This window comes from Gallus gallus, chromosome Z (assembly GCF_016699485.2).
Source record: "Gallus gallus isolate bGalGal1 chromosome Z, bGalGal1.mat.broiler.GRCg7b, whole genome shotgun sequence".
NCBI classification, from domain to species: domain Eukaryota; kingdom Metazoa; phylum Chordata; class Aves; order Galliformes; family Phasianidae; genus Gallus; species Gallus gallus.
The window spans coordinates 60,391,343-60,411,330 of record NC_052572.1 but is presented as its reverse complement, the minus strand read 5'-3'; the positions used below and the strand labels follow the sequence as shown (position 1 = coordinate 60,411,330).

Here is a 19,988-nt window from a genome sequence, read left to right as displayed (position 1 = left end):
TTTGCAGTGCTTAGCTCCTTCAAGCCACATGCCTGAAAAAGACTTCTTGTCCCACTTCTGCTTATCTTCATGAGCAGAAGTATTGTGACATGGTGACACCCACCACTCACCACCTTAGATAATTTGCAGTTGTCAGTTAGAGTCTTATCACCAAAAAGGCCTCACAAAGAGAGCTTTGAGCCAAGAAAAAAAAAGAAACTGTCTTTCTCAGCCTTTTCCCCTGAAAAATACACCAACTGGGTTATGTCATAAGGTGAGTCAGTCTACCAGAACAAAATGAATTCCTTGGAGAAAATGTCAGGTGGAAGGTAGTATTTGGAGAGGTTAGTTCTTAAATCAGCACACACTGTAGAGGACAATGAGACAGGGGTATACTAAACACTTACTAAAGATATGAAAGACAGAAGAGTCATCACCGAAATGAAGCTTTGCATCTGGACTTGTGTGAGGTGGACAAACAACACAAAAATAATTGCACTAAATATAAATCTTTTTTTTTATATTTCCGCTTGTTTTGTTATTTCATACAGTTTGAACATAAAGTACTGTACTCAGAAAATAAATTAAGACTTGTCTTTTTTACTTTATGTTAAAGAGGCCTGACATTTTAAATTCTAACATCCATGAAAACTACCTTAATAGGTCATATAAATGTAATCAATTAATATATATTTGTCTACTTAATGGTAGACAAGTTTATTGATACTTGATGTCATTGCCCTCTTTGAATACCAAGATCTCTAAATTAACTTTTCTTTAGAAGAAAATAACTTTGTGGTTTTGCTATTTTGTGTTTCCCAGAATTCTTTATTTAAGCAGGTTGAAGAAATGGAACAGGACAGTTTAATCACTTTGAATATTGAACGTTTAGTAGGAACATATGGACGAGTTACAGTAGAATGGATAGCTAATGGGAGCATAAGTGATGTATTTCCAGCTTCAGGAATGGTATGTATATCACTGATATTAAGGAAGCACTGACTATATTACCTCAGAAAATTGGTGTGGACCAATAGGAAAGAAGCAGTACTTGTAGTACTGGTAAGATTGCCCTGTTCTATTAATTTTGGCTTCATGGTCCTTGCCTGTGAGGTTAGCAGTTCTCATTTTTGTCTGCCACGTAATAATAGCATGATATGACTCTTTAGAACCAGATATTGCAATTCTGTTCTGGCAATAAAAATGTTTATCTGTAGAACCCTGTTCCCATTTTCTGTTCTTCCTGTTGTGAGATATAACAACTTTGCTAAATCATTGCATAGGTAGGAATCTTGGAGTGTTTGTTCTTAGTCCTGGTGATGCCAATACATTTGAGAACTTCAGTGGCCTAGGAGAATATCACAAGTCCCAGTTTAGTTTATTTCTAAAACTGTTCAGATTTTCAACCATATTAAAATCTAATGTTTTCTGCTGGCTGGAGCGTTATATGCTTTAGAACTCCTGGATACAGGGTTCTTTAGGTCAAGTGCCTCCATGTAGGGGCCATCTAGTAAAGACACAAAACCCTGCAGTCCGAGAGGTTGTGAAGCTCCAATTTAAGTCACAGCTCTGGGAAGAAGGGCCAAAAGATTTTAGAAAGCTTTACTACTAGAAATAATGGGTCTGTAATGCAGCATATGAAGTATAATAAAAAGATTTTGAGAAAAATCAAGATGGAGAAACAGAGTGCCAAAAAAAAAAAAAAAGATACCAAAATTATTTAAATATTCCCTGAGCATTCTAGATTGGAATGAATCAAAAGAGGATGCTGCATGGCTTTCCTGCAGACTTTTGCAGGTAGAAGGAGGCAGAAATGAAAGTATTAGTTGAACATAATTCACTGTAAAGTTCTAATCTACACTATAGGTGTAGCCTAAGTATTTATGTATCCTGTAGGATAGGATTAGGCATATATATTATATATGTATACATGTATACATATGTATTTATACGTATATATGTTTTTGTTTCTGAGAGAGACCTGATCAAATGACTGGCCTTTTGAATTTAAAAATGAAAAGAAGATAGTTGGACAAAGCATTCATCAGTCATTTTAAATAGAAGACACTAGGAAAATGATTAACAAAACTGCTGACTTGACATTCTTTCAATTAGTAATGAAGCTGTTGCATATTACACATTCGTCATACTTTTGGTATAGTTATAAGTCTTCGGTTGACCTTGGCTGTCTGCCAGGCCCCCCACTCAGTTGTTCTCTTACTCTGCCCTTCTCAACAAGATAGGCATAGAATAAAAGTCAGAAAAACTGGTTGACTGAGATAAAGGCAGTTTAATAAGTAAAGTTGCAAAGTTTATCTCTAATTTCTCACTTCTCTCTCCCAGCTGCTATTGCAAAGTAGCGTTTCCCTCCCTTATATCTGCTCTCTCAGAGCACAGCCAGTGTAACTCATGGCTCAGCTCTGGTAGTGGTAGGTCCCTGCTGGAGAAGCTGGAGCTGCTCTGCTCTACATGGCGCACTGCTGGGCTCTGCTGACAGAGGCTACCTGAAGGCTCTGCTGCCAGAAACTTGCCATGTAAGCCCAACACACTCAGCCTCCTGCCCACTCCTATGGGCCTTTAAGATAATCAGTTGGAGAGAGAGCCTTGATGCTGTGCGAGTGCTGTTCACCAATAACTGAAAAATTGATCTGTTAGCACTTTCTAGACACAAATGCAAAGTACAGCACTTAATCAGCTTCTGTGAGGAAAGGGAGCTTCACCCCAGCTGGACCTGGCACATTATAGAAGGAAGAATGCTGAGTTATCAGCAGTTAACTGATTCTTCCTCTCCTTGTAATGTTGAGAAAGCATTAAACTTAAGTGTATTATGCAGGAAATCTCAGTGAAGAAAGTTAATTTTGCATCATTTCTAAAGCATGTAATGAAGGACAAGTTGAATGTGAGCCAGCAACCTGTGCTTCTGTAATAGTCTGCTTTAGGCATAGCATTGCCAGGAGGTCAAAGGAGATAATCCTGCTCCTCTAGTCAGCACTGGTGAGAAACATCTATATTGCTGAGTACAGCTCTGGGTTCTGTAGTGCGAGAGAATCAGAAAGTCCAAGGAAGGCCCCTAAATGTTATTAAGAGATGGGAGCATCTTAGATATGGAAAGAGGCTCAAGGAGGACCTTATCATCATCTATATATACCGGAGAGGAGTAAAGAAGACAGAGAAATATTTTTCTGTTGTGTCTTGTGCCTGCAATAGGTACAATACAAAAAATGCCATTTGAGTTGAATTTGATGACCCCCATGATTCCCTCCCAACTCAGGATATTCTATTATTGTATGATTCTATGAATCTTAAGGAAAGACGCCATTATTGTATGGGTGGAGAAACACAGGCACAAGTTTCCAGGAGAATTTGTTAAGTCTCTGTCCTTGCAGGTGTTCTAAGCGAGGCTGGACATAGACTGAGTAACCTGCTTTAATTGAGCCTATTCTTAGCAGGAAAGTTTGGACTAGTTGTGCTCAGAGGTCCTTTCTAACCTCTGCCATTCTACAATTCTGTGATAATGAGCATGTATGATCACTTTGAAATGACTGATCTGTTTTGCCTCATCTTAAAGTGCAGCTTCCATAATGGAGATAGTTGTTGTACACTTGATTATATCAAATTCATTCTCAACTTGGTGGTTAGTCTTTGGTTATTATGCTTCTAACTGAGAATTCATTTCTAGCTTTGGGACTTTGGTTTCAAACCATTCTACCACAGTGCCTTTTTCTTAAAGTGACTTTTTGTTGCCTGTCTCTTCTAGATCTCATATTTTGTATGCCTTTTTTTTTTTCTTTTATTGATAGAGTTATGCAGAATAAAATAGTTGGTATGACAGCACTGAGAAGATGTTTGTCTTTTTTCTTTTCCCTCCCTCTAAAACTTTTTAGATTACATTTTCAGAAGGTCAGGCACTGTCCACGATCACACTGACAATTCTTGCGGACAGTGCTGCAGAGCTTTCAGAGACTGTGGCTATCACCCTCACTCGTGTTACCACTGTGGGTGTTCAAGATACTACAAGAGGAGCTACCATTGATCCCAAAAGATCAAGAGCAGTACTTACCATTTTACCTAGTGATTCCCCACATGGTGTGATTGGCTGGCATACAAACTCTCTCTTTGTTAAAGTCACAGAGCCAGAGGGTAGGTCTGTTTATTGTACAACTTACATGTAATTTTTTAAGGTAACTGTTTTTAAGATAACATTGATTATGTGTTTATCGTAAGGAGCAGTGTTTTTATACACAGATTATGTAGTAGAATTATCTTTACGAATATCTAACTATGCAACAGTTAGAATTTAGAATACCTAACTTGGCACCCTGTGTTGTATTTCATTAGCACATAAAATCCTTCTGTTTATGTAAGAAGCAAATTTACCTATTTGATTAGATGCATAATCTGATTAAAATAATTTACAGAAAAGCTTCCTCAGGAAATAAGTCAAAAAGAGACAGGGAAAGATGGAAGGCAGCAGAACAAGTGTGAATTACATTTCAAGAAAATTGAAGTTTTCTGCTTACCAGCTCATTTGACTGGATGATAACAAACTTCAAAGGTTTGCCTGAGGAGAATTACAATGGTGTTTGAGCTCCTGCTCTCTCTACTGGCCCAGGAATGCAGGCCGCTGATTGCTCCAGCTCTTTCTGCAAGCCTGGTAGTTTTCCAGCAGCTGGCTGTGAGAATGGAAAGATAAGCTATTAATACTTCAAAAGCCCAATTGAAATTTTCCTGGCAATTTAATATCCTGTCTGTAGAAAAAAATATTTTTTATGAGATGTACATTTTCCACATTTTTCATCAGAATATTAGTGCGGTTAAAACCTCTTTGCCTTTTCTATTTTAAGGCCAATTAGCATTGAAGGGATTTTCTTTCTTCCTAATAGAAAATGTACCATTGTGAAATAGTAGCTAATTAGTACAGTAGCTAATTAATGCAAATAATTAGTTTGATGAAACTATTCTGAAGTACAAAGCCTGCTGATTTTTATCTCTTCAAGTTCTCCATTCATCAACTTTTAGCCAGATGTTGTGTTTAGTTCACTGGAAAAAAAAAATGTAAATCTACTTTCCCTAAAAAGAAATCCTAGCCTTAGTGATATAAGTACATCTAATTTTCTTCAAAGTCTGTGTTACAGAAAGGCAAAATGCCTTTTTCTAAAATGTACAACCAGAGTGACTGGCTACAGTGAAGCTTTCTCTTATTAGAATTAATGGTTATCTCCTAGGGGTAAAGACCAGGCAAAAATAGTGAGATTGGAGTTTTGGAGGAAAAATGAGTAAGAATAGCAATACTGAAATAAAAGTTTGTATAGCAAGCATTTAAAATTGTAAATATTCAGTATTTCTTTATTCCTCTAAGTACTGCTTTAAAATACTTTCCTGGCTTGCAAACTGTTGTATGTTTACACCATCTTTGTCTGTTCATTTGCACGAGCCAAGTATGGTTGTGTTGCTAAGCTGAGCTGAAGTGGACTCTAGTAAGGAGCTCCAGTACAATTAGGCAAGCTGGAAATCAAGCAGAGCAAGGGTTTAAAACAATCACATTCATCATTCCCCCTCCCCCCCCCCTTTTTTATAGGAGAAATGAATTCCACTACTGTTACTTTACAAATTGTTCGTGAGCAAGGATTTGTTGGAGAGATAGCAGTTCAGTTGAGTACCGAACCTAACTTGGACCTTCCCCTCTCCAACCAAGCAACAGAGAATGAGGATTATATAGTAGAAAAGAAGACAATTGTTATGATGGATAATGCAACAACAGCTTCTGTCATGATCACTATTTTACCTGTGAGTAGCCTTAACCACTTCAGCCAATAATTTATTTTAAAGAAATGAAGAATATTGCTGTTTCTATTTTAAGAAAAGGGCTTAGGATTCTTGCATCATCAGCCAGTGGTAAATTACTAGGAATTGCAGTCATCTATTTCAAAAGAATTTGTACATTAGTAACTGGGAAGGAACTAAGTAGTTTGCTTTGTCCTACTATCCATGTTAATATTATTAAGAAGTAGAAAAATGTAAATGTCTTAGATGCCCACTGTTTTTGAAACTTACTGCAGTTTTATGGAGAATTTATTTTATCTTATGTGCTTATTAACAGATTTCTTGTGTAGTTTGAAAAATGTTAAATTTTTACTAAAAATAGATAAATTACATGAATACATTCAGCATGGAGATACTGTCTTATATGTTCTGATTTAGTTTCTGAAATCTGACCAACTTTTATTATAGATAGGACAAAGAAGTATCAGCCAGCAATTTCTATTATTGTTTCAGCAGGTTTGGAATTTGACTACCAGCTTCAGCTTCTAAAATTTAGCTAAGGTATTCTCTTCTACCTTTCACATGATGTGAAGAAAGGAATTGGTTATATAATCCCAAGTTCTCTGACAGCATCCTGGAAGTAGTCACCTTTATGCATGTACTCTAATTTTATCAAAGTTATAAAGTTTATAAAGTTATAAAATTTATAGTTAGAACTTAATCATAGTACTTTGTAGGGAAAAAAAAATGACATTTAAAAAATATTTTTCCAGGATGATGTTCCAGAATTACAGGAAGGATTTATAATCAATATTACTGATGTGCAGCTGATCGATTCACTCGCCAGAGGTCAGCCAAGCGTGAAGAGGATTGGTTTAGAAATAGCTGAAATAACAATTGAAGAAAATGATGATGCAAGAGGAATATTTAGTTTCAGTGTTACAAAGGTAAGTGAACTTGAATGAAAAAAAATTTAAAGTCACATTCCAGCCAGAGAGTCTGTGATTTCAGACCATTTTTATTATTATTCTGATATGGTTTATCACAGTGAATTGTTCTGGATAAATAGGCCAGATGTCAGTCAAGCAGTTCAGTCTTGGAATTTTCTTCGCAATTAATGTATGAAACTTATTAGGGAGCTGGAAGTACTAAAATGAGAGTCTCATAATTTTCTGAGAGGAACCTCAGGATGTTATCTGATTGGTACTTTTGCTGTGCAAGATCAGTGCTATATTCGGATCAGTTTACAAGTGATTATGATTTCTTTATTTATTCTTATCCAGAAGTCAGTCAATAAATAGCAGCTGTGATACTCACTAGTTTTTTTTGTTGAATTTACAGGATAAAACTGGAACTGTTGCTGGTTATGAGGTACCACCACCGCATAATATACTGAAACTTCCAGTTGTTCGACAGGCTGGGAGGTTTGGGTCAGCAGTTCTGTATTGGGAAGCCATTCTTTTAACTGCTGGTTTTGAAGACTTTACACCATCATCTGGAAACCTTACCTTTACAGATGGGCAGGTAGGCGCTTGCTTGAAGTTTATCTCTGGTTCTCAATTTAAGACCATCTCACATTTTCCACCAGTAGAATTTTCATCCATTCATTGAAATCATTTTATTTATGGTCTTAGGATATGAATGATTCTCCTGATTTCAGTGCTTTAACGCAGAAAAGCACAATATATTTCTATTTGTAATATATTTGTTTAAAAATATTGACCAGATAGGAATGTATGTCTTTGGTACCTCTAATTGAAGCCATAATTTCTTATAATAAAGGCCTTTACCCTAAAAATCTGTAACATAACCTATCTTTTCTACAAACTTTCAGAGTACGCCTGTATGTTTCTTTAGTTGTAAATTTCATACTGCCCCTGAAAATACTTGGTGTATATAAAAGATATTTATGTCAAGAGAACTGGTCTTTCACAATAGGAAAGTATACTTTTTGAGCAGAATTGAGGCTGAATTACAGTGTGGTCTACCTGTATATGAAAATATGCAATATAGTAAGAAATGAGCACAATCAAACAATGTGTGCTTATCTATAAGTATAGAAAATTTATTTATTTTACATGTCACATTTTTCAAACAATTCATATAGAGTACTAGAAAAGAAATTTAGTTTAGTTCTGTTTTGTTTTGATTTTAACTGTTTTTCTTTCAGGCTACAGGAGAAATAGAAATTACAATCATAGATGACAGTGAAGTTGAATTCCTTGAGATCTTCAAAATTGTTTTAGTGAGGGTAACCGGTGGTGCAAGGCTTGGAGATGAAACACTAGTAACGGTTGCTATTCCACCCAATGATTCCCCTGTTGGAGTATTTGGTTTTGAAGAAAAAAATGTGAGTTTGATTTGATTTGGATTATACTATTTTCTGCAAAAGCAGGATTGTGAATTTGTGTCACTAACACATAGCTGATTTTGATAACCTTTCATTGCACTGGAAGACAATTCTTTCACTGAAAATGGGTTGCATCATGAGAACCATGACCAGTAGCAAATCAAGGAAGGTGATTCTGTTCCTCTTTTCTGCTCTTATTATATCCCACCTGGAGTACTGCATCCAGTTCTGGGGACCCCAACGCAAGAACACATTGGCCAAGAAGGCCAATGGCATCCTGGCTAGTATCAGGAATGGTGTGGTGAGCAGAACAAGGGAAGTCATCCTGCCCCTGTGCTTAGCATTGGTGAGGCATCCCCTCAAGTACTGTGTTCAGTTTTGGCACCTCAGTACAGAAAGGACATTGAGGTGCTGGGGCAGGTCCAAAGAAGGGCAACAAGGCTTGTGGAGGGCTTGGAGAACATGCCCTATGAGGAGAGACTGAAGGAACTGGGGCTGTTTAGTTTGGGGAAAAGGAGGCTGAGGGGAGACCTTATTGCTCTCTTCCAATATCTGAAAGGTGCTTACAGCAAGAGCAGGGTTGGTTTCTTCTCACTGGTGACAGGTGACAGGGTGAGGGGAGATGGCCTTAAGTTGCATGAGCATAAATTTAGGTTGGATATCAGGAAACACTTTTTACAGAAAGGGTTGTTAAGCACTGGAATAAGCTCCCCAGGGTGGTGTTTGTGTCACTATCTCTGGATGTGTTTAAAAACCATTCGGATGTGGTGCTCAGGGACATGATTTAGGGGTGGGTTGTTAGAGTTAGGGTCGTATGGTTAGGTCATGGTTGGGCTTGATGATCTTCAAGGTCTTTTCCAACCTGACTGATTCTATGATTCTATGAAGGACATGGAGCTGTTGGAGTGGGTCTAGAGGAAGGCCATAGAGATGACTGGAGGACTGGAACACCTCCCCTACAAGAACAGCTCAGAGATGTGGAGCTCTGAAGCCTAGAGAAGGGAAGGCGTGGGAAGGACCTTATAGTGACTTTCAAGTACCTGAAGGGGGCCTAGAAGAAAGCTGGGAAGGGACTTTTTATCAGCACATGTAGAGTCAGGGCAAGGGGAAATAATTATAAACTGGAAGAGGGTAGATTTAGACTAGATATTAGGAAGAAATTCTCTACTGTGAGGGTGGTGAGACACTGGAACAGGTTGTCCAGTGAGGTTGTGAATGCCCCCTCCCTGGAAGTACTCAAGGCCAGGCTGGATGGGGCTTTGTGCCAATCTGGTCTAAAGGGAGGTGTCCCTGCCTATTGCAGGGGGGTTGGAACTAGATGATCTTAAAGGTCCCTTCTAACCCAAACCATTCTATGATTCTACGAAAGGCATATTAGTGCTTGTCTTTATCTAACTGCGTTTGATGATATTGGCAATGAAAGCACTGCAGCATAGACTTGAACTTCTGTATCAGTGCATTTTACTTCTGTGTACTAATAATCCAGGATGTCCAAGGTAGGTTTTTTAGTGTTTTGCTGAATGTTAAAATAGATTTTTAATTATCTTCATTACTGAAATGAAAGTTCGGAAAGAAATTACTAAACATTTCTCATCTTACTGATTGGCAGTGAATAATTCTGCTGTCCATTTTACTGGTGACTGCTTGTGACTCGTTATCTGTAATTGTTTTGAATCACAGACCATACGAAAGTAACTAGAGTGATTCATATTTGCTAGGAGAATTCAACACATTTCTTAGGCCAGTTGTCTTCTTACTGCTTTTCCTTGGCTTATGTTGTTGTTAATAATGCTCTTCTTATATTTTTTTATTTCTTTTTTTTTTTTTTCCCAAGTCAGTATGGATGCATTTGCTAAAACCTTTTCTTCCTCCTCCTCTTCTTTCTTCTTCAGATAACAGTGAAGGAACCTCAGACACTTGATGACTCTGCAGCAATTGCGCTGCTCACTGTAAGTCGAAGTCCAGGTGGACAGGGAGCAGTTAAAGTGATATGGATTCTTGAGGAGGCTGCTGAACACGACCTGACCCCTCTGAATGGTACCCTCCACTTTAATGAGGTATTTCTGATATAACGATTAATGATTTACTATTCTTAGATATACAGAGTTTTCTTTTCCTTCATGAATTTGTTGGCATGGTTCTTGTTAGGTGTTTATTAAGATAGAGACTACTAAGTATGAAAATACTAGCAAAAGCCTAGTTTGAACTGATGAGGAAAGCTGTTATGCTCCTTTTAAAGCAATGTAACGTTATCAACAGGAAAACAGGCTTCTCAAATACAAGTTGGTTTTACTGTTAAGAAAGAGGAACACCAATATACTGCATGTGAGTACTGATTATAGGAACAATTATTCCGCTCCATTACCATACAATCAAAAAATAAATGTGAAGAAATGAGAAGCATGAAGAATGTTGAACTGTTGCAGATTTTAAAAATGAATAAAAGTCACCCTAGTGATTTTCAAATTGTACAATTTTTTGTGTGAGTTTCATGGCAGGTTAAAGCACTGAAACAAGAGATTAAATATTGGATATTGTCAAGTTATTGTTATTTTAATATTGTATTTTACATGCTACTGTAAATATTTATTGAATAAATATGTTTTAAAATAAGGTATAAGCTATTTGGTCTGTCCACAGGTACTCTGCATTAAATAGATAGGTATACCTTACATTTCTTTTAATTTGCTGAAATATAACTTTTTTTGTGAGATGCAGGTATCTGGCAAAGATTTATTTCATTTTACTGGCTCATTTCTTCTGATAGGCCTGAAAATAGTTTTTATTCTTACGTATGTTCTTATTCTTAAGTTGTATGCATACATGTATGCATACAGGTATGTACATATGGTCTACTAAAGTTATAAGCGTCTTTTTCTATATTCTTCTTAAAGCATTTACCCTCTGTCAAAAATGTGGGTTGGATAGGAATGATCTATTACTCACAATCTTAATAATAGTATTTGTATATTATATTGAATACATTTCCTCTGTGCTGAAAATTTCATAAGAATATAATTTAAAAATAATACCAGTTATTCAGTTGAAAATATCCAGAGTATTTCTCAGATAGAACATAATGTTTAAGTGGCAATTTTTACTGTTTATTTACCTGGGAGAAAACATTTTAGGTAAACCAGAAATTTCTTTTTTTAAAAATGGCTCAAAATATACCAAGCATATGCATACTTAACATGGATTGTTTATGATGAGTAGTTTTTTGCATAGTATAATACTGTAATTTTTTTAGTTTCACTTCATATATACATAAATATATATATCTTCTGGTCTTTACATGATCCAGACTGAATCCCAGAAGTTTATTGTTATACGTGCTGTAGAAGATGGTATCCTGGAAGGCAATGAAACATTTACTATTCAGCTAGTGTCTGCTGGTGATGCAGAGATATCCCCTGTAAATGGTAAATAACTGTTTAACTACATTCTATTTTTAGATACTTCATATGAGAATTGTAGTAAGCCTGTTCATATTGGACTGTGGTGCTTATGTATGATGAGTTTTGCAGTGTTCTTTGTTATAGGTTCTTTGATTGTTTTGGAATGTCAGTCTTTTTTCATAAATTGTTTACTCATCTGTAGAAATAAGTGAGAATTTTAGGTCATATTTTTTCACTCTAAATTAATTGTTGGTATAAATTGCTGTGTTCAGGCATGAAAAAGCAAACAAAATACAGAAACACAGAACAGTTAACATTGTGCAAAAAGAATTATTTAACAAAAAGCAACAGTCAAACCCAGCTTCAGACCTGTAAGTTCAGACCTGTTTGTCCTGTTTGTAAGTGATCATACAGGGTGTTCATTTAGTGGAAAGCCATGCTAAAGAAGAGTTCCCAATTTAACCAGTTTGCTGAGGGTGTTATCAAATTCTGAAGATTGAAGGATGGGGCTTCTACAGGCTTTCTAGGTAGCCAATGCTTAAAATTCAAAAAATTTTCATAAGTTAACTTTCAGTTGTACATTTCAAAAAAATATTTACTGTTAGAGGCTTTGTTCTTTCCACAGGTCTGGCCACCATCATTATTTTGGGTGATGAAGGAGCTTCTGGGGTGGTTGGAATAGCTCATTCATTCAAGCATGTTCTGATTGGAGAACCTTCTGGCAATTATAATGGAACTGCTCTTATTAGGTAGGTGCATCTCTCATTTTTCCAAATAAAGGAGAATTTCAGAAGCAATGAAGATCCATATTTTTCAGGCATTTCTTTATTGTTCTATATTATTATCCCTTCTAAAATGAGAACTATTTTTAAACTTAGAAGTGTATTTATAAAGAAGGTCAGAATATACAGCACAGGAGTCAAAAATTGCAAAAATGTTCTCTCTTTGAAGAAAGAATTGTGAAGATTTTTGTAGTAACCTAATACATTAAAACTCAATCTTCACAGTGCTGATAGCATTTCTATTATGGTCAGCAGTATGATATACTGTTTTCTCTGGATTGGATATTAACTATTAACGGCAGAAAATAAAATCTGTAATTGTGTTCTTACCTGCAGCCTGACACGTGGCCCAGGGATTTTTGGTGAGATCATTATATACTGGAATATAACACCTCCTCATTATACAGAATTTACTGAGATATCAGGAGCCTTGACAATGAAAGACAGACAATCTGCTGCAGTTGTTCTAATACAGGTATAAGAAGGATTTTGCACCAGTAGCTATTTTGAGTCCTTCCTTTTATTTAGATATTAGCTTGATTAGAAATTAATTATACCTGTCTCCCAGGAAATGGTATAAATCCTTTTAGCTTTCATTGTTCATCCTCCCTAGGCTCTAGATGATGACCATCCTGAGGAAAAGAGTTACTACCAGTTTCAACTAACTGGAATCAGTGATGGAGCACTCATAAATGAATCTAGCAACATAGCAAATATTACCATGGCTGCCAGTGATCTTCCATATGGAGAGTTTACATTTTCGAGAGAATTATTCCAAACAACAGAAGAAGAAAGATGGGTATTAGATTAAATTCCATTCCTATGTAGAATGTTCTAGGCTTTCAGTATTTTTGCTATCTTTATGCTTAACTTCAGAAGAAAAATAAATCAAAGACTTCCTGTATTTATCATATCACAAGCTCTATCATGGCTTTTGGACTTTTTTAATACTCTGAGAAAGAGTGCCATCTGCTAGGCACTCCTAGCTATATGCTAGGCTGCATATATATTGCATTTATTAAAAACAAATGTTATCTATAAACCTGTTGAAAAGATGCCTTTAGGACAGTTTTGAAAGCAACTGTGACAGAAGAACAAAGTTTCTAATGTATTTGTTTATTTAATAAGTGCTCTTTTCCCCTTAGGTTAACATCACTATTGTGCGCTCCAGAGGATGCTACGGCAAAGTGCGTCTTTGGTTTCAGATAATAAATGGAACTGCAGAGGAGGGAATTGATTTCACTCCCACAGTAAGGGAGTTGTTGTTTGAACCAGATGAGGAGAATAAAATGATTTTGATTGAAATTCATGATGATGACATTCCTGAAGGTCCTGAAGACTTTTTAGTGATGATTACCAAAGTGGAACTCCAAGGAAGGTAACTAGAGATACCTTGTTGCAAATAAGATTGATAGCAAGCTGAAAAACATGATACCTCACTTAACTGCATAAAGTCACCAATGGAATTTAGCTATTCTAATGTAGAACTTCATAAGACGGTAATAACAGTGATCATGATAGAAATGAGGAACTCAGTTTTCTTAATATTAGCATAAACGTTTTGCTGATTGAAAGTCCATACATTGCATTCATTTCTTGAATGTTTAAGAAACAAGTGTTGACAAGATTGTTACACATTCTATGATGATTATTTATTTGAGACATTCTTATTAAGTTATAAATACCATATGTATTTTAGAAGTGTCATGAGAAGCACTTTCTACCAAAAGGAACAACAAAGCAATGAACGCAGCTCTGCATTTCAAGCAGGTGTAACAATATGGGATTTTCAAGTCTGCATGTTAATACTTGTCTGTTCTGTTCCATTCTCTTTTACTTACTATATATAGTTAATCGCTTCTTTGCAGCCTGTCAAAAGTAAGAGTGAATATTGTTTAAAATAAAGCATCAGATGTGCTGGAATTCTTTTAGTAAATCAGAGTAAAGGAATGTTAAAATAACTCATAAAAGTATTGTCAAATTTGGCTGAAGTTACATAGTCACTTTCTCCATTAAATTTATATTTATAGTTTTAAATCATATATTTCCACCTGCAATAATGAAGTGTAATACTACAATAAGCATAGCTGTCATTTTTGGACTTTCAGGTGTGATCTCACTTTTCTGTCATATCTGAAAGCAGTATTGGACTAAAGTAATGTCCTAATTTTAAATGACTAATGATTTAGAATTTCCAAATTGTATATTGCATCCAGTTAATATGAAATGCCTGAAACTGCTCTGTATTTTCATTCCATGTGACCGTTTTTCATGATGCAGTGGGTTCTTCTTTGTGTGAATACATTATGTAGATTAAAAACACAGATGCAGAGTATAGGAACTTGTCACTGTATGGAATTACTTTAATGTGAAACTATATTTTTTGCAATTCCAATCCATTCTCTTCATTTATATCTCCTGCAAAAAGTTGTATTGAAATTGTATATTTACAGTGACTGTGTTAGGAAAGATCATCAAAATCATGGATTCCAACAGAGGTACAAACACTGGTCATTATGATAGCCATGTAATATATTAGCAATGGGGATGACCTATACAGGCAATTACTAGTTAAGATTTTCCTGATTGAAGTTTTCAAGGCTTCTTTTTTTGAAGCATATTGTCATGTGTAGTGCATGGGTTTCACTATTCATATATGGTTAATCTGCTTAGAGTATAACCTCATTAATGTTTTCTAGAGTTTCATGGTAAAGAAAAAATGGAAGATGAACATTGCTGGAAGTAAACTATTATTTCTGTCATATAAGGTTTTAAGAAAATGTAGCAAAAAAGTCTTTGGTGATTACTCTCAGAAAATAAAAGTATTTGTAGTAATAATTAAATTGACATTAATCTTAATATGTTCACAACTTTTTTTTTTAATTATTATTATTTTTATTGTGTTCTTGAAAGTGGCTTTGATTTTACCATCAAAGAAAATGGTCTACAGGTGGATCAACCTCCTATAATAGGAAATATATCCACAATACGAGTAACTATAGCAAAAAGTGACAATGCAGAAGGCATCATAGAATTTGATCCACAGTACCTCCTTCTACAAGGTTAGTTTGCTCTAAGTTTTCAGTGTGAGTTAGAAGATAAGTCTGTGACTTGGACATAGATTTTTGAGTTAACTTCCAACATCTGCTCTGAGTTTTGATACAAAGCATATAAGCAATTGTAAATAAATTCTTCAGCAATTTTTCTTCATACTTTCTGTTGCTGTATCATGATTGTTCAGATTGTATTACTTATATACCTAGGGCAATAAACTTGAGAGTGAGGGAACGAGAGCAATGGACTACTGCGTGTTTCAGTGTCTTTCATCATAAGGACAGGTCTCCTTTATTCAGAATATTCTCAGTTTGCATTTGAGACACTAAGCAGTAATGCTGAAACTACTGCAGTATTTCAAGGGAAAATTACCATAAGAAAATACAATGGTTGTTTCACTCAGCTATTTCTTATGTGTGTATTGTCATTAAAAAATAGTAACTAGGGTGACCTGATATATATGCAGTTGAAACCAGTTGAAACCTGCTTGTTGCTCCCTTGAAGAAAGTAAAAAATATGGAAGAAATGAACTGACATTTCATATCAGCTAAAATAATTTCATTCCTTGTCATTAGTCTCCTAGATTCTCAGCATATCTAGCTCCATTTCAGTTTGCTCATGAGTATTTCTTTTGAATGTAAGCTGTTCCTAAGATGATAGCCTCTCTGCTTAAGTTTTTAAAACCTATCTGAAATTTTCTTCATTTATCACATTGACTTTCCCATAATCCTGAAGATTTGCTTTTACATTCACTGAAGATAAAATGAGCTACTGTAGTATGATGAAGTGTCTTAGCCTGTAAACTTTTATTTTAAAGAAACGATAACCATTCACACAAATGATTTTATAGCAGCATAAGATTTTTTTTTTCCTATTGTTTATCTGATAGAAGGTGCTAACATTGCATTCAATCACTGACTAAAAATCTAAATAGAAAAATAGCAGGCAAAGTCTTTAGAACATAAACTTCCATCTTGATTGAAGAAGAAAGTATTACTGTGCTTCAAGAAACAACTTCGTGCTTGCATTAAGATGATGTTAGAAGTGGAGCATTCAATTTTCAAAAGTAATGCTTGTGGAGGCTTCTTTTGTGTACAGAAAGTGTACAGACAAGTGCATAATTCTTTAAATTTAAAAAGCTGACATAAAATATCTATAGTAATTTTTTCTTAATCATTCTTGTAGTAGAGGAAGATGCTGGAGTAATCACGATTCCTGTTGTGAGGAAGCGTGGAACTTATGGCTATGTAACGGCTGATTTTCTTTCTCGAAGTATTTCTGCACTTCCCAATGGTGTTGACTATGTAATCCATAACAACTCAGTCACGTTTCATCATGGCCAGAACCAGACTTTTATCTACATCTCTATTATTGATGATGAAGAAAGGTAATTTATTTTTCAGATGATTTATCATTAAATTACTGTTCAGTAATTATTTTTTTTAGTGTAAGCAGTGTACTCACATGTAGAATTGGAATAAAAAAGGAAATTGTTGCAGTGCTGAAAAATGCATCTAAATTTAAAAAGGAAAAGAGAAACTATTATTAAAGTTTCATAGACATATAAAACATAGACAGTTTGTTAGATTATCAGAATTACTAGATATTTATTAGATATTAGGTATTTAACATAAATGGGAAGTAGAACATTATTTTTTTTTCACTTATCACCATTTATTGTAAAAGGCAGGAATCTTCTGTTGTAAGTTTACTGAGCTGACTTCTGCATATATTCGGAGAGCTCCATGATTGAATTAGTTGAATTGAGTATATTTTTAATTACCTTTTTTAAAAAATATTTTTTTATTTATTTGTGGGTGTGTGTGGTGGTGGGGATTTCTCATAACCTTTTTCACTCTCTCTCCTTTTTTTTCTTCCAGTGAATTTGCAGAGCAATTTGAAATCCAGCTGACAGGAGCTACTGGTGGAGCAGTCCTTGGACTCCACCTAGTGAGCCAGATCACTATTGCTAAAAGTGACTCACCCCTGGGTATTGTCCGATTTCTTAACAAAAGTCGAATTATTCTTCCCAATCCTGATACACCCACGACAGTGTCTCTGGTGCTGGAAAGAACTGGAAGATTGTTAGGAGACACACAGGTAGGCTCTGGCTGGCAGAGATGTTGGTTGCTTTTTAGTTGCTAGGTGAAAAAGCTCCTGCATTTTCCTTCAAAAACTTCCTTATGACAGATTTCTGATGGGATAATTACAGCTTTTTCTATGCCTTTGTTGTGTACAGTTGCGATATAGCAAAAAATGTAGTTAAAATTTTCTTTTATTTCTCTTTCTTTCTTTCAACTTTGATTATGGTCTGATGTTTTAAACTAGCTCCTAATCCTTTCAGAAACATGGTTCAAATCATACACCACAGGTTTCATTTAATTTAGTTGAAATACTTCCTCAAGCTGGTCTTTTTTTTTTTTTTTTTTAATCAGTAAAATGTTCATTATGAGTTTTCTAGGTTTCCAGACCAGTGATAAAGAAAGTTATAAATCTGAAACAAGGCGAGCCTTTCATAGTCTTGACAAATGACTGGAAAATCTCTTTCCCATGTAAACATTGCCTTAGTCTTCTTTGACTTTTTTTCTCTAGAAGTCATTTGAGAAAACAGAAAAAAAATTAAAGTGATCAAAATAAAAATGGTATTTAAAGTGCAGAATATGGCCTCCTCAAAAGCAAATGTAATTACCGGAAATTTTGAAAATGTTTTAGTTTTTAATCAGGCTGCTAAAGTACAAAACCATTATTTGAGGAATTTAAAACTTTTATTGCAGAATAGTAAATAAGTATTTGTCATTTTAGGTTAAATATTACATTTTATACAAAGTGAGTACTGATTTACTTGGGGAGCTTCACAAAAAAAAAGTCTGGACAAGGACAGAATTAAAAACTGGCCTGTGTGTTTCCCATTATGTGCTCTAAAGAAATTTGTTTCATTTCTAACTACTTATTTATATTATTAATATATCAATTTTAATAAGTTGGCATTGTGCTTAACTCTTCGCAGTTTCCTTTTGTAATTTGTTATGCTTATTTTTCAAAAGGATTATTTAATTTTCTACATACAATTCATTATGAATATTTTCTGGTTCATTTTTACCAACAAAGATTTAAACATTGTTACTTACCAGATTAAGGAACTTTATTTCACTTATGGCACTCTGTCATTTCTTTCTCTTGGAGGTCTACTATAACATAGCATCACTCTTATTCTGAAACTGATATCTTCCACAGATTAATTGGGACATTTTAGGGCCCAATTCAGAAGAGATTTTATCTCCTTTGAATAGTGACATTGGTGACCCTGTGAATGGATCGTTTTATTTCGGAGAAGGAGAAGGAGGTCTGAGAACTATTCATCTACAAATCTATCCTCATGAAGATATTGAAGTTCAGGAGATATTCGTTATTAGACTGAGTCTTGTGAAGGGTGAAACAGAGATAGATCCAAAGTCAAACAACATTACACTAATAGTAAGTCATTATTGCTTTTCTGTTTTCCGAGACTGATATTGGTATTTATTGGCTGAGGTTGATATTGGTATTTATCCTGTGAGACTTTTAAAAATTAATCATATGGATTGCATAGTTTGTCGTTTGGCTTTCTTGTCTGTAATAATCACACGTATTGGTATGTCTTCAGTTCTTAAGAAAATGTAGCAAATAATCTATCGGTAAAAAATTAGTATACGAACCCTGACTCAGCTGCCTTCCTTGCAGAAGTTTGTGGTTCTCTTTGGTGGGAACATGGATGGATCTCAATTCCTAACTGTTCACAATTTTGTCCTCTACTTCTCCTCCCACTAGCGCATATTGAAGAAATGAGAAAATCACAGTGAAAGACAGATAGTCAGAGAAGTAAGGCAGAGAAGCTGTGAAGGACAAATATTTGCTTTAGGGATACTGCAGTTAAGGATTTATATATGAGACTTCTATAAGAAGCGGGCAAAAATAAAATTAAAAAAAAAAAAAAAAGCTGGCTGTATTGTTTTTTCTGGCCAGTATTGTAATGTATTGATGGACTTAACTTGTTTTTCCACAGGTTCTCCTTCAGAGATGTAGGTTTATTCCTTGAAATGAAATGCATACCAATTCATACCATACTTCACCTTGCATACCAATGAATTGTTTTCTCCATAAGCACTGGTGTTTGTGCAGAGCTATTCCAAAGCAGAAGTCTTTGATTCTTTATATAGCCTTTATGTCTGGTGAAGCTACATCAGTGTAGTGAGAATACAAATATAGTCAAAATATTTACTAACTGGATTGCTAGCTGTCTTTGTGTACTGTTACCTCCGTTTCTCTCCAGGTGTTCAGAAGATAAATAAAGAAGCACTAGAGGGTAGACTGGATTCATGGTAAAAATTTTAGAATAAATTTGCAGCAATGAATTATTATAAGTACAATTGTCTGATTGTGCCTTTTGATCCCACCAAACAGGTCTGGACAGTTTTGAGTTTGCTGAAAACTTAAAAGGGGACACTCATGCTTTCTCAACTTTGTCTTAATCTTATCTCCATGGGATACTCTTTCCAAATTCATTCAAAATTGATATATTCTCTCAACTATGTTTTAACCATTTGCAATGCACAAGTTATTTATTGTTAAGTGAGGCTCGAGTGGACAGAATTGTCATTGCTGTTTGTTTTCATAAGAAGTTTC

The 19,988-nt window shown here is 35.1% G+C and overlaps 1 protein-coding gene across 5 annotated transcripts in view; it reads left to right on the top strand.

The window, feature by feature from the left end:
- Positions 1-19,988, top strand: part of ADGRV1 (adhesion G protein-coupled receptor V1) — a 260,638-nt gene that overhangs the window by 79,758 nt on the left and 160,892 nt on the right. For all 5 annotated transcript variants that reach the window (XM_040655976.2, XM_015280551.4, XM_040655978.2 and 2 more), the window contains 16 exons: positions 802-948; positions 3,864-4,119; positions 5,558-5,766; positions 6,516-6,689; positions 7,084-7,266; positions 7,913-8,092; positions 9,985-10,149; positions 11,397-11,514; positions 12,116-12,239; positions 12,609-12,747; positions 12,886-13,071; positions 13,418-13,650; positions 15,186-15,334; positions 16,512-16,713; positions 17,207-17,426; positions 18,561-18,800. In XM_040655976.2, the coding sequence (XP_040511910.1) occupies positions 802-948; positions 3,864-4,119; positions 5,558-5,766; positions 6,516-6,689; positions 7,084-7,266; positions 7,913-8,092; positions 9,985-10,149; positions 11,397-11,514; positions 12,116-12,239; positions 12,609-12,747; positions 12,886-13,071; positions 13,418-13,650; positions 15,186-15,334; positions 16,512-16,713; positions 17,207-17,426; positions 18,561-18,800 (2,925 nt within the window). The remainder of the gene's footprint in view (positions 1-801; positions 949-3,863; positions 4,120-5,557; positions 5,767-6,515; positions 6,690-7,083; positions 7,267-7,912; positions 8,093-9,984; positions 10,150-11,396; positions 11,515-12,115; positions 12,240-12,608; positions 12,748-12,885; positions 13,072-13,417; positions 13,651-15,185; positions 15,335-16,511; positions 16,714-17,206; positions 17,427-18,560; positions 18,801-19,988) is intronic.